Source organism: Temnothorax longispinosus, chromosome 4 (assembly GCF_030848805.1).
Source record: "Temnothorax longispinosus isolate EJ_2023e chromosome 4, Tlon_JGU_v1, whole genome shotgun sequence".
NCBI lineage: Eukaryota > Metazoa > Arthropoda > Insecta > Hymenoptera > Formicidae > Temnothorax > Temnothorax longispinosus.
Window position 1 is genome coordinate 19,804,348 of NC_092361.1, and position 14,302 is coordinate 19,818,649.

Here is a 14,302-nt window from a genome sequence, read left to right on the forward strand (position 1 = left end):
GACAAAGAGAGCCTGGGCTAACTCCGCGGCGACGTGGAAGGGAGGAAGGGCACGTCGGGGGTTGCCGGCGGAAGGGTAGGTTCCACAGCCCAAAGAGCCCGAGGCCCCCCACTAATTGATTTGTGCTCCAGCTTCAACGGCCCTCTCTGACTCCGTTCTCTATCTCCTCTCTCTCTCTCTCTGTCCCCCTATCCCCTCGCAACGCCGCACACACATCGGGACACCATAGGTAAATCCACACGCGCTAAATACGCTGCCGCTTCGGCTACCGGCCGCCCTTTCCTTTCCGGTGGAGGAAACAGAGGTCACTCCTTCTGCATCAAAGCTTCAAAGGACTGTTATCTTACAGGCACACCGTCGTGGACGGCTGCGTACTGAGGGTAGCTAATTGCGAGATACGCGCGCACTTTCGATGCCACCCTTCGGCGATCATTCAGCTTTATATAAGTTAGGACGCTACCACGAATCCGAGTCCCCGGATAATCAGCGCTTTGATATCAATTATTAATTTCACTTGAATCAATATCAATGAAAATATCTATAACACTTTTTTATATACAAGTTTTGTAAGAAATCTCAATATTCTAATTTCCCACGTAAAGTGGAAAATAATTACGTTAGAAAATAATTACAAAACTGCATTAACTGAACGTTAGCCATATTTGTCCTTATTTCGACTTATTTCACGACAATGCGTATGACAATGCGCTAGGAGATCGAGAGGGGACATTTCTACCGTAATGATATTCGCCGTTAATTGCATAGTCGAGCGACGCCTTCGGGTTCATCGTTTAAGATAGAACGTAACGAGGCGCTGGCGGACTCTTTGTTCCACCTTGGGGCAGTCCACTTTGCTTTCGTCCTGGATTTTTTCAGTCTTAGGTAATATCCTGAGTGACACAACGTCCTCTTTCTCCACTTTCCTTCTTTCTCTCTCTCTCTGTATCCTTCTCGCTCTGTCCACGGGCTAACGCAAACGAGCTTTCGCGCAGCGTGTGATATCTCCACCTTTGCACGTAATGCGTATGCGCACGTACGTGGAAATAGGTATTTTACATATGTTACTTTGACACCGAGTCTGGTTAAGACGTCTCACGTCGGCGATGATTACAGCGGCGCGCTGCGCGACGACAAGATAAACATGATTCTGTACGCGCGGATGGTTCCGTGAGATGCGACCTAACCGTCATGCTATCGTCATTTCCTCAATATTTCAGGCAAGCGGAATAGATTGATTGAAAAAAATCTCACGTCATATCTTCTGTTTATAACTAAAACTTAAAAAAATGCAAACATTCTCTACCCCTACTGTTTTTAAATGGTAAATATTATAACTCGATTATATTCAAATTGCAGAGATACAAAACACATTCTTTATTATATTTTTTATAAATTTATTGCAATTTTCCAGTCAAAGCAGCTTTCATGAATGTAACGTAACATTCAACCAGGTGTTTTGTCAATAATTTTCGCGGATATCACGCATGACAGTCTACTGTGTTTACACGTATTAGACGGTCGACGGATACATTTAGAGATCGCGGGCCGTGTCAACAACGACCACGACGAGGGCGAGTTCTGTCCTGGATAATTGGATGAGCTCTTAAACATTGCAAATTACCCCCGCGGCGACTTACTTATTATACTACGAATCATGTGGGACGACGAGAACGGGGAACCGAGGAGGCAGAACGGAGGGACGCACTGTCCGCGACTACGGTTGGCCGTTTATATTATAATTTCAAGCTACGATTACTTTGCCTTTTGTCTCTCGACAGGCGCACGTCGCGGTCAAAGTTCAAAAGCTTACTTATTATTTTCGGTCAAAGCCACGCGCCCGCACCGCCTGGACGACCTTTTTCAAGCTGTCGCCCCGAAGGTTGCGGTTCGTTTCGCGGCCGCAAAACTGATCTCGCCAACATCCGTCCAAGAATGAGAAATCGCGCGCAATCGATAACTGTCATCCTCGCACGGCTGCACGGAGATGAACTCGAAAATAACGTCAAGCTTTCATTCAATGCAAAAAAAATTCAATATTCGCTAAGAGTGGAATTCGACAATCGCATTCGAGCCAAATGGACAAATGCCTCGGCAAATGGCCGCAAAGCGTAGCTATATCACAGATCGCTGATCTTAGCTTAACCCACGGCAGGGGAGTCCAGATTCCGCCTACGTAGTATTCAATTTGAGTGGAGCGAATTGCAGATTCTCACCGACTGCCCGCGGGCTTATTATCGCACTTTACCGGGTTGAAACATCGGGCGAAATTGCTTCTCTACCCTGGCCGATCCACCGCGTACAATGATTCTAGAGCGCGCTTTATATAACAGACTGATATGATCTATAACCAAAAATACTCGGGATAGTTCAATCAACAAATATGGTATGGCAAACGCGCTATATTTTTATATAATAATGATTATTTCACTGATATAGTCAGCAATTATATTATTATACTTCGATTACTTCTTAGCTCTTTGCATAATTTGTCAGACATAGTATTTAATTGGTTACTGCTGGTACAAAAAAATACAAAAAATAATCTACTATTTTATTTATGGGTAAAGCGAAGTTATGGATCATGCGATACTATAAAAACATGAGGTCTCTCGGAGACGTAGAAAATTAATAACAGAGACTTAATTAAAGTCATCATTTATATAGGTTTCTTCTTTTTAAACTTGAAGACATGGACGAAAGCCAGAAGAGCCAGGCCCGAGCGCGATCGAGAGGCCAAAGACGATGAATCGGCATTAATTGATCGCTCGCGAGGTACGACGAAACGATCGGTGGACCCCGTAGGGTGATGGGGGGGGGGGAGCAACAGAGGGAGACGGCGGGGGATGCCAGGAGGTGAGATGGGTAGGGAGGGGAGGGGAGGGTTATTAAAAATGCCCTGAAATATCCGGCGGATTAAATCGTCTCATTTGCATAAGATACGGTCACCGTAAACGCGAATTTATGGATATGCGAACGTATAGATTCGAGACCGAACGGGATAACTGCTAATAAAGGCTCATCCTGGCAGCAAATAATGAGGGGGTCCCCTGGGTGGCGTGGCGCCACGATATCCGACTAAATATCTCGCATGAGCTTATACCGTACGCTACATTATTGCCGCGAGATACGTTGTAAACATTCTTTACTCGATTCGCGTTTCCCCTGCCCCTGCCCCTACGCCAACTCACCGCGGCACCGCGGTTCATTTCCTCTTTCGCTCGGTCTTTCCTTCGACTTACGACATTGCGAATCGAGATATTCCCCAGCTTTTTCCATATGCAATAAAATGGTGGAAGTTACGGCCCGCGGAGCTCGTGATCAATAAACGTTAATTCATACAACCCGATATTACGATCGAATTTATGCATTGCGACTAATAGCGGTAATATATTCCGCGATTCCGTGATGGCCCTTCTAGCGATTCCTCTCTTTGCCTTAGTTGCACGAAACGATCTATATAGCAGCGCATTCTTGACGAGGCACTTTCTACTAATTCTACTTTTCTATGGGGACAGGCTGTAGATAGATACATTACTAAAAAAAACTGTAAATTTATATATACACACCTTTTCTCTTATTAAAAGCTGCTGCTAATTTCAAATTCACGTTTAACTATTCACGATCTTGATACGAGATTTTTTCATAGATCGAATATACACATATCAACATGTTAAAATAAAAAAAGTAATTAAACTCACATGGACACGATGCGCAACAGTGGAGTTGTTGTGACACGATCACGTTCATCTGTAAAAAAAACACAAATATACAAGATTACAACGTCGCTCGAAATAACCAATTCTTCGAAAACGCTCGTTATCGCATTAAACTTTTCGCTCTTTTTTTTTAAGTAGAGATATTTGATAGAACAATTATATATAATTTTCGGGGAAGGATTAATCGCTCGCGGTCGCGTGAGTAAACAGTAAACGAGTAGCAAGTGAATAACAAGTTATTCACCCTACGGTTGCTCCGCTGCCGCCCGATGCCACCCCAGGCCTCCTCCTCCTCTCTCCGTCGTTGCTGGTTCTCGTGGCACTCGGGCACTCACTCGCAAAGACGACATTTATTACGATCACGCGCCGATGCCGACGATTATTGAGACACGGTGACCGTGCGCCGTCGGACGCGCTGGACAGTGGTTTCGCGCGGCGCTCCGAGGTTAGGTTAGGTACACTCACCCGCGGCCCCCGCCGCGGGGCCACGGTTGACTCCGATTGTATGTACGTGCTCCGATCATCGAAACGACACTCTACGCGACACTCCCGGCGTCAATCGCACGCGACGTGCACCGTATATTACGTTTCGATGGAAGAACAACGCGACGAGAATACGAGCGGAGTACATGACGCCGAGATACCCGCAAAATACGTCTCGCGGAGCGCGGGCGGAGCGACGCGACGCGACCAGTAGACCGACCGCGACGGAGCGAAAGCGAAATTCAAAATCGCGCGGCCAACTTCACGCGTAACTCACCGCGGCGAGAGATGATACGTTATTTATTGAACATATTAATTATTCGTTTCTGCTTATACGAGTGTCAAGAATCTTATATTTACGAAAATAATACTTATAAAAAATATGCTTATGTCCATTTCTATCAACGCAGGTTAATTTTAATCTTGGTTTAACTTACCTGTCATCTTTTCCTAGTTCTAAAAGTTAGAAAAAGATAGAAAGTAAATTAAACCAAGATTAAAGTTAATCTACATTGGTAGAAATGGGCATTAATGATGCTGTTAGTAAATTCATCGGCGACAAGTCAAAACATGATCATCTATAATGTGCAGGTATATTAAAATATAGTATTGAAGAGAGAAAGCGTTCCGCGTTGCTGTATGCAGCGCATGTACCGTTCGAGTATTAGACTGACACATGCGAAGAGTGCTAACAGAAATGCTAACAACGTGGTATGTCACAGGCGCATCAAGTGTCAACGAGAGATTCCTGATAGCGAGTGCGGCCATATCTTCCGTTAATATGACCGAGAGACTCGTGGAAGTGCCTACATTATGGAGAACCGTATAAGCGCGACTGACGTCGATATTAAGCAATCCTACGCTTATAACGAAGTTTTCACGTTACAGCGAAAGGAGACCGTAAATATCTGTTTGTTTGCCAGAATCATTAGAATTTTATTCTATCGCTGTCACGTCAAGAACAGCCAAGATATTGCCGACTGTAACACTTGAAATTTTATGCTAAGAATTGAAGACATAAAGACAATTATCGAGTAATCTTAGATCGTGATGTAACGCGAAGAAATAACAGGCTGTTATACAATAAATTTACTGACACGTAGTAACGTAATTCTAGCAAATTGACTCATTTATGAGACGATTCTATTTCCAGTCTCCGCAAATTGATTTTTGATTGATTTTCTCCATGCAAGAACTTTTCGATAACCACTGAAATTATCTATTTCGTATATTAAAAAAGATTAATTATTGTCTGACGACAAATAGTTATAAAAAACCTGAGACAATAAACCTAATGTAAATAAATTTATTCATGAACCTCATTTAAATGAAAATAAAACCGATATGAGGGAGAATTCGCTTAGCGAAGGCGATGTGTCTTTCGGAATATTACTTTCGGGATAATAATACGGAATAAAGGCGGACAACCTGTGAAAATTGGACCGGGACATAAACCGCGATTATATTGCGAGGAACATCGTACACCGAACTACGTCCCGAAATCAAGAAATATTCCCGTAGGCCTCATCCAATCGCCGCACCGTACCGCGAAAGTCGGTAAAAATAAATGTGTCGCCAGCCACACGTACCTATACGCGATGGTGCGGCGATAAATTAATCCGGCACATCGTCGACCGCGTTCCTCAGCCGTGGTAACACCGAATCCGTGGCCTTTCTCCCCTGCACCACTTATCCCTGATTTATTGAAATTATATCTCGACACGCGAAAAAAACGTTTTCCGTACGTTTATACAGCTTGCCCAGGGTATTCCCCCTCCGTTCGAATCCACGCGACAATTATTCTTTATATCCGTGCGACTAGCTACATCAGCATTTGGAGATTAATGTCTTTATCAGAAAGGAATTATAGTCGACATATATATATTACATATTGATCGACGATATACTATCCCAAATACCGATTGGGTATCTTACATATATGTTAACATACAAACACTTTTCCCAAGGCGTAATTTAAATTGTAATTATATACATAATAGAGTTGCACACATTAACTACTCGTATAATAATGGTGCAATATTAATACACCAATTAAGACAATTTACGCACCGTCTGACTCGATAGTATATAAGATAACATAAAAAGCAGCATGCTGCATTATTGGCATGCAAACAAAGTAGCGTAAACTCCCAATGAGATACAAATAGTACAGCTCGAAGGAATTAATAAGCAGTAGCGTGTCTCGTTAACATCCAAGCTCGTCCATTCCGCATCGGCTACTCAGGGTTATGTATACAGCCTCGTAGCCGCGGTCCAATCTACGGAGAAGATGTTATTCTGCGGTGGGTAGGCACACGCTGCACACACGCTTTCACGATCGAACTGGTTTATCGATAAAGGCGTATCGTAGCCTCGAAACTCTAAACGGCATCACTCATCAACAAAACGACCAAATGAATAAAAAAGTAGATCTGCGGAATATGCAAGATGACCTAAAACTATCAAAAGATATTTTAATGGTTGCTATATACACATATGTATTCAACGAATCGGATGTTTGTACTTATGTTTTCTTACAAATAACATTTTTACCTATTAATCTTTTTTATCAAGAAATATGTAACTTATATATTACAATATATTACCTGTGTATGTAAAAAGAAAAAAATTGATGAAATAAATATGGCTAAAAGATTATTCAGTTTTGATGAAAGTGTCAAAAATAATGAATTAATAGCTAATAAATAAAATAAAAAAGATAGATTTTTATCTTTTAATTTATAAATGTAACTATCAATATAACATCTCTTAACGGACATAGCGGAGAAAACTTCGCCGATACGTCGGCGCGGTGCAAGCTATACGTATAAATACATCGAGCACTTAGACGGCCACTTTGACCACGTCGACGCTTCCGTTCAGCAGCTGCCAGGCCCTTCCTGTTTCTCGTTTCCGCCGCATTGACGCTCTCCAGATCAAGATAATCGAAGCTTGTACAGACCGTCGCTTATTCGAACGAACGTCTCTGTCGTTGGGGGTGGTTCGGGTGGATCGCCAGGGAGGGTACTGTTGTATCTTGGCGCTATTAGCGCGAACAATACCGGAACCAGTCTGGGATGTATCCTGTCCTTAACGCCTCTCGCTCCCTCTTTGTCACCCGTACTTGGTTGACACCCTCTGTTTCCCCCCCTTCTCCCGCAGCAACTCTCATTTCTGTCTTTCCTTGCGCCCTTCTCGCGCCACCGAAGAGCCTCGAGTGCCCAATGCTTTTTCTCGCAGGCAATTTATCAAGGCTCTCCGATGTTTTTATATCTGTCAAAGTATGGCATATTGTGTGTGTGTGTGTGTGTGTGTATACAATATATATAACACAAACATACATACACATTTTATATATATATATATATATATATATATATATATATATGTAACTATCGAATCTGCTGTCGTGGTGAAGTGCAGTCATGACGAGAAAAGAAGCTTCCAGCGCAATTTGTTCTTGTAAAGAATTATGGATGATTCCGGCGTAACTGTCACTGAGAGAGCCTTCGCGAAAACAGATTTGATACATCGTTGCCTGTCACGCATCAATGTCATTATTATTTGCGCGAATGTCTTGTGTGTCCAGTCGTTCTGATTTTCAAAATTAAGTTGATTAACCGTACTGAGAACACAATTTCTGAATATTAATTCGAATCTATTAATGAGATGTTATGCACAACATTCAATCATTAGAACCGATCTACAGGCAAAAAAATGAATGTTCTTTAAGTTCCATGGTGCTGAGAAGTATTCAATGAAAACTGGTATTCTTCTTGAAGATTCGACAGTGTTATTGATATGCGACTGGTGGGCGTCACCAACAGGGAGCAGCTTCCTCGAAGTAATTTATATATTTTCTTTCGGCCGATATTTGTCATCAAAGAGTGGCCATTAGTAGAAGAGCGGAGCAAAAGAAAGGCCTCTGGGAGACACAGCAGGAGGCATTAGACCGTAGCTCCCATTAGCTCGACTTGGTTTTTCTCCCGAAAGGAAATTAATGGCCGATCTCTGCTCGAATCCTACCACTGATAGAACCGAGTCGAACCGTGTTCTCGTTATATCGCTCTTGCGCGAGCGCGTGATCCAACTGTAATTAAATATTAATTTCTAATTCTCCTTAATATCTCGTATATTCTAATTTAATTATGGCAGGTGACTACCAAAAAAAAAAGTACGTAATGCCACTGGACCTGACTGTCTATTAATTCAAGATAACCCGCGCGCCCCGTCACTGGATGATCAATCATAATGCGGAAAGAGAGACGTCATGATACAAACGTATCTAAGCGCTGCTTCTCGAAGCTATAGGGAGTCAGTCGGTCGTTCGCACTCGCAGTTGGGAACCACGTGAGTGGCACGTGACTTAAGAGGATGTAGCAATTATATCTCCACTTCATCCTCTCCTCAACCTTCACTCTGCGCCACCTCCGCGACCAGCATTGCCTCCTCTTTCCCAGTTTGCTTCATCCTCCTTCAACACCTTCCCTCCACTCCCTCCCTCGGATACGGACCGTCTTAGTAGTGCAACAATTAACGTAGCTTCGTGATATCAAAAATGACCCTTCCCCGAATCCAAAAACTGGCGGCTACTCATCAAAGGCGGCCGCAATAAATTCTTATTGCCGGGGATCGGGGTATTTACGATTCCTTGAACACAGGCGCGCTTCTTCTTTTTTTTTCTTTAATCGCTTCCTTCTTTTCAATTTCCCATCGATTATTGAAGTGTTCTTCTAAGTCACATCGACATTCAAAGCAAGACTAAATCGAATCCAACGTTTCGGACTACTATTAAGTTCTCCGTACTAATTGACGAAAACACTTGACCGAAATTTCTTCGAGATAATACTTACAGAATCATAAAAGATTGACAGAGACACCGGATCCTATCTTTTACGGCGCAATCGTCAGAGATAATAGATGAAGGCGCCGTGCATATTTAGCCGAACTTGTTCGGACAGCGTGGAAGAAATGAGATAAGAGAAAGCGGAATTATACGAGGCAGGTGTAGGTGGTCCCCGCGGCCATTCCCCCGGGAACGCATTTGCGGGCCGTTTGGGCCGCCCCGGATCAAGGCCTGATCTCCTGAGCCTTACACTTATACGGTAGCCGAACGACCCCAGGAAATCTAATTGTCGGTCTTCGAGCAAATTGCAAAAATAAACACGTCCGCGGATGGCGGTAAGCGGGGATGAAGGGGTTACGCTAGGTAGAAAGGGGGTGAGAGCGGGGGACGTTCAATCGAGGACCAACCAGCGGTCGCCGGAAGTCTCTTCCTTTTTTCTGTCTCCATCTCTGTCCCTTCCTTCTGCGATCTCCGTTCGATTCTCTTCCACGGGGAATGGAAATACTAATTTTGCGGAATACAGTGGCCGGACTGCGGTGAGCGCCCATTGAAAGACAGTGGTGTGGGTCGTGATTACCTGAGGATAATTATAGTCGACGTGCGCGCGGCTTATAGAAGGGGGTGGTGGGGCCTCCGGTGTGTACTACGTCCGATGTGCGTTTACGTGTGCGTGCGAGTATCACATGCCTGATGGAGGTCCAAGTAAAGTCATCTTTGTAAAAGCGTCACTTTCGAGATCCCTTTTGCCCGATTCCCTCCTCCGCCAGTTCCGGGGAGATATACAATTCTTGTAGATTCACTGTAAAAAAAAATTTCACGTAAATTATATTGGTAATATTGGTAATAGTTAAATATTATTACAAGAAAAAATATCATTATACACATATTTTTATATTCTTTCATTCGATACTGCGAAGATTACATTAGCTATCGCTTGTCATTATAAAATTAATCCAGAAAAGACCGCTTCGACATTCCGCGGTCACTGGATTAACATTGACGAAACGCGTTTCGGCGAGACTCTTTTCGTACAAGAGGCGGCGAAGCTACGCCGAAAGGAGACCATCGACAAAAGGCAGAAAAGGGAGTAAGCGACAGCGAAGAAAGCCGCGAGGAGGACGGAGAGGACGAATGCGAAGGGGGTCATGAACTTGCGCACTTGGAGCGGTTGAGAGAATTCGTGTCTTTGTCTCTTCGATGAAGGGCGCCGCGGTAGATATCTCTCGGGGTATATATGTGCGCGGTTTGAGGTGGAGGCACTAAATCAAGGCCCCGCATGCTTTGGATGGCGTCTAACAAATGAGCCAATGACAACCAGCCCGGCCTGGCTGCGCTCTCTCGCGTTTCTCTCTCTCTCTCTCTCTCTCTCTCTTTCTCTCTTACATTCTCTTTCCCTCGTCCCCGTACCCCTTTCGCTTCGTACCGTATTCTCTCTCGCTCCCGCGGGAACAAAACGATAATATATTCGAGCGCACGAGAGAGCACAGACGGGATCCGGACGAATCGAGCGGATACTATATATGCTGTTTCGAGGTCCACGTGGTGGAAGGATGATCGAAGCTGAAGGAGGCGAAATAAGACGGAGGAAGACGGCGTAGGATCGTGGCTGTGGCTGATGGTAGCGGAGCGGGCGGGATGAAGCCTTTTACACGTCACCGAGAACTAATACCCCGACGCACGCTAATGACGGCCAATAATTTAAAATATGAATTTGTATAAATCACCGGTAATCGTTAATTTCTCGGAATGTTAGATCGGCCCGGTCCATCACGCAGCGGCGCAGGGCGACGGCGGTCGCTGCGTCTTTGAGGTCCTCACGGAGGTCATTTATGCCGGGGCCTCAGATTAATTGGATTAATTAGGCATTACTGTGCCCCAGGGCACGCCGGTGCATTAGTCGGCACCAGAGAACGGAGTCCTATGAGGTACCGACGAAGGTCTCCCCGCGACCTTCGATGGAGGGATCACTCTGGAGGATTCGCGGGATCTTTGATTTAGATCGACCTGCTCGGGCGACCTTCTCGATTCTCGGAAGCTATCCGTCTTCATCGTTCAATGAGCTTCGTGTCTACAGTTTTTTGCGAGATTTCATCAACCTATTTTCTAGCAAATGAGACGAGCTATGTAGAGTCGTGAAAAATTTCGATTTAGCAAAGTAAAATTTTGCGCAGTAGAAAATTTAAAAAATAACTATTGTTGTCAATTACAATAAACGTATATGAGCGACAAAATATAAAAAATTGGAATCAAAAGACTAAACAAGAAATAATCAAAGCACAATAGTCAAGCGAAAAATCGAAAGCTCGTCTTGACCTCGCGTTGATCCTGAAGCGTTCGTATCGCCAACGCCGTACGACACAAACGATCGTCGAATCGTCGGGTAGAGAACAGCGCGAGCGGGGACCTTTTTCTGTTGCATGGTCAAAAGTCATTACCGAGCAACGAAATTTGACATGGTTTTTACTCTTGTTGCGCGAGAGCGCGTGAGCGTTCGCCTATAATTATTTCCACATCTATCACTCCGGTCCGGCAATGGCCGGCGCGGCTGCAGCTCGAAGATTGAAGATCGGCTCGCTTGAAAAAAATGAGACGCGAAACCGGGGCCTCTTTCGAGCAATAGCACTGCCGGTGGGGAAAGAAGAAGAAGAAGGGACCCCTCGTCTATATGTGCCCCGTCGTCGACTGAATGCCAGTCGGTTTCCTCTTGTTCGACGACGGCGACGCACGAAAGGCTTCGATGACGTATGGTTCGTAGAAGAAGGAGAAATAAAGAGGGCGAGGTGAAGAGATGGAGAAACGTACCTGAGATTGTCCTCGGGTTAGGAGAAAAAAATGTCATTGTACCAGGAGAAACGAGCAGTCATTTGGCCTGAACGGCTTGACGCTGGCTGATTTTCTGTGCTCACTACCGATCCATTGATGAACACTCGAGAGCCATTAATGGTTTGGCCTCGAGCGTATCTCGTGATGTTCCCGGAGTATTTCCCCGCAAAGAAAGATATATGTCAGCTCAACAAAGGATAATATTAAATTGCGTATATGATTTCGAATGAATGAACATGATAATATATGTCAATTCGTATAACTCATAATCTATAGAATATTTCATAAGGATAATTATTTATACGGTCATACGCGCATCTAATATAATTTTTTGATCGCGTGCATATCTCGATGCGTTCTTTCATACTTAATCGTCATAGATTCTCACGAGATCGTGATCAGAACAAAAATGATCGAATGATCGCTCGTGTTTCGTTCTCGATAAACGATCAGTCGCAGCGGAGGAGTTCGCCCAGATTCCTTCGCCGTTTCTGTGAGATCCACATGGGCACATCTATCTATAGTAGGACACTCTCTGATGTATTTCTGAGGCTTGGCTAGCGGCCACCATTATGCACATGATAATTAGAATGCGTTGGCGCGTGTCTCTATATATCCGCGCGTGCTGCACGCGTGCTGTGAGTTAGAATATCAGCTTCGCCGTTTACCAACTGCCCTTTCATTGGACCAGTCGCGCTGCTCTTTCAACGAGCTGCTCGCTACACTTGCACACCACCCAGGCAGGGAGGCTTCTTTCTCTCTGATCCGCAACTACGGTTTGCGCGTCTCCGCCAGTGCACGTCCGAGCTTCGAATAAATTAGTCGAGTCACCTCCGCGCATCAAAACGAACTGTAACAATCCAGGAGCCGCGCAACGATGGGTCGTATAAAGAGAAACGCGAAGAGATTCGCCGACCATGTCCACGGTCCAAAGAGACCAATAAAATTGAAAATCTTTCTTGCATCGCATCGAAAACACCGCGACTTTTAGTGGCACGATATGTATAAAAATCTCGCGGTGTTATGAAGAATGTCTGTTTTTAATGCAGAACGCTTTACGTCCAGTGAATATTTTATTAAAACTTTACAATTTTTTATAACTAAGAAATATAGGAATAAAAAATGAATACTTCGCATTTTTTATAGTACATTTTATAGTACGTTAGCAACTTGAAAATTTAACTAATACCCAGCTTATTGTATGGGCCATCCATTTAATGGGCAAAATAATTAATTATTACATCTAGCTATAATGTATATGTACATATTTGGTCTCTTTCTGTACACTCACAGTTTCCTTCGATAATTATATCGATATACAGAGCTTCAGATGACACTAAGATGATACAGGAAATCGTTGAAACTCGGCCTGATTACAAACGGGCTTATACGGTTTGCCAATGTCAGACGTACATTCGCGTAAGTACAATCCAGAGGGCGGAGATAATTCCCGCGTCAAGTTTTAATATCGAGTTTCGGTATCGAATGCTGCTCAGAAGTGGCCGGAGATAAAGGAGAAGAAACGATGTTCTTACCGGTAGGAAGACTCGGCTTCGAGGCTTGGAATCATCCGCCAGACAACGACGATATCTTGTTTCTTTAATAAACGGAAACGGAACGTAATCGTATTATTTGTTTCTACCTTTAAGAATACTATCCTCGTCCTAATACCCGGCTCGAAGTGGAGAGAGACGAAGCGACTAAACGCCAAGAAAGCAAAGACCACGGGGGAGAAAGAGAGAAAGAGAGAAAGAGAGAAAGAGAGGCAAAGATCTACCACGGCGGATGAATGAATGGAGGGAGGGGAAAGAATGGAAGGAATATTTAAGAAGGTATTAAACTTCCCTCTTCTCCGTTTCTATCTCCGCCGTATGGACGAGAAAGTATTAACGTTGTATTTTATTCGCGGCAACTCGATGAGTTTTCAAATACGGAAAATACCTTATCGTCTGAATTCCATTTCCAAGTATCAGTGATTTATAACCATGTCATCTGCGGCTCGAAGCACTCTTCATATTACATTTAACAGCATTATTAACATACAGTGCAATCTACACTTTCATATTTATTTTTTAATGAGTATCACCGCAGTGTTATTTTTATTATTACATACATGATATTTAAATTAAACGACGTAATCGCTATATTAATTATATTAATTCTCGATTCGCATCTTCTTAGTTCAATTTGAAAGACGTGTATCAAGTATACCAAGTATAGTTCGTATAGGAAGTCAACTCAGGAGATCCGGAGTGGAAAGTTCGCACGCGCATGCGGTCGCGTAAAACGTGTAGTCGGGACTAATCCCGCGGTCGCTCCCGCTGCGATATTCTTATTGAGAATAGTAGCTGCAGAGCAAAACGTCCCGAGATCGCTGAATGGGGTACCGCGGTGCGCCAGAGTCAGGTGTCGGGCCCGAAGAGAAACGCATTAA

General features: G+C 43.9%; 1 protein-coding gene across 1 annotated transcript in view; it reads right to left on the reverse strand.

Annotated features, from left to right (window-relative positions):
• The window catches only part of LOC139812236 (uncharacterized), a 535,555-nt gene that overhangs the window by 112,784 nt on the left and 408,469 nt on the right, over window positions 1-14,302 (reverse strand). The window contains exons 10-11 of the mRNA XM_071776921.1: window positions 9,623-9,844; window positions 3,699-3,747 (exon numbers count right to left, since the gene is read on the reverse strand). Of these exons, the coding sequence (XP_071633022.1) occupies window positions 9,842-9,844 (3 nt within the window). The 3' untranslated portion in view covers window positions 3,699-3,747; window positions 9,623-9,841. The remainder of the gene's footprint in view (window positions 1-3,698; window positions 3,748-9,622; window positions 9,845-14,302) is intronic.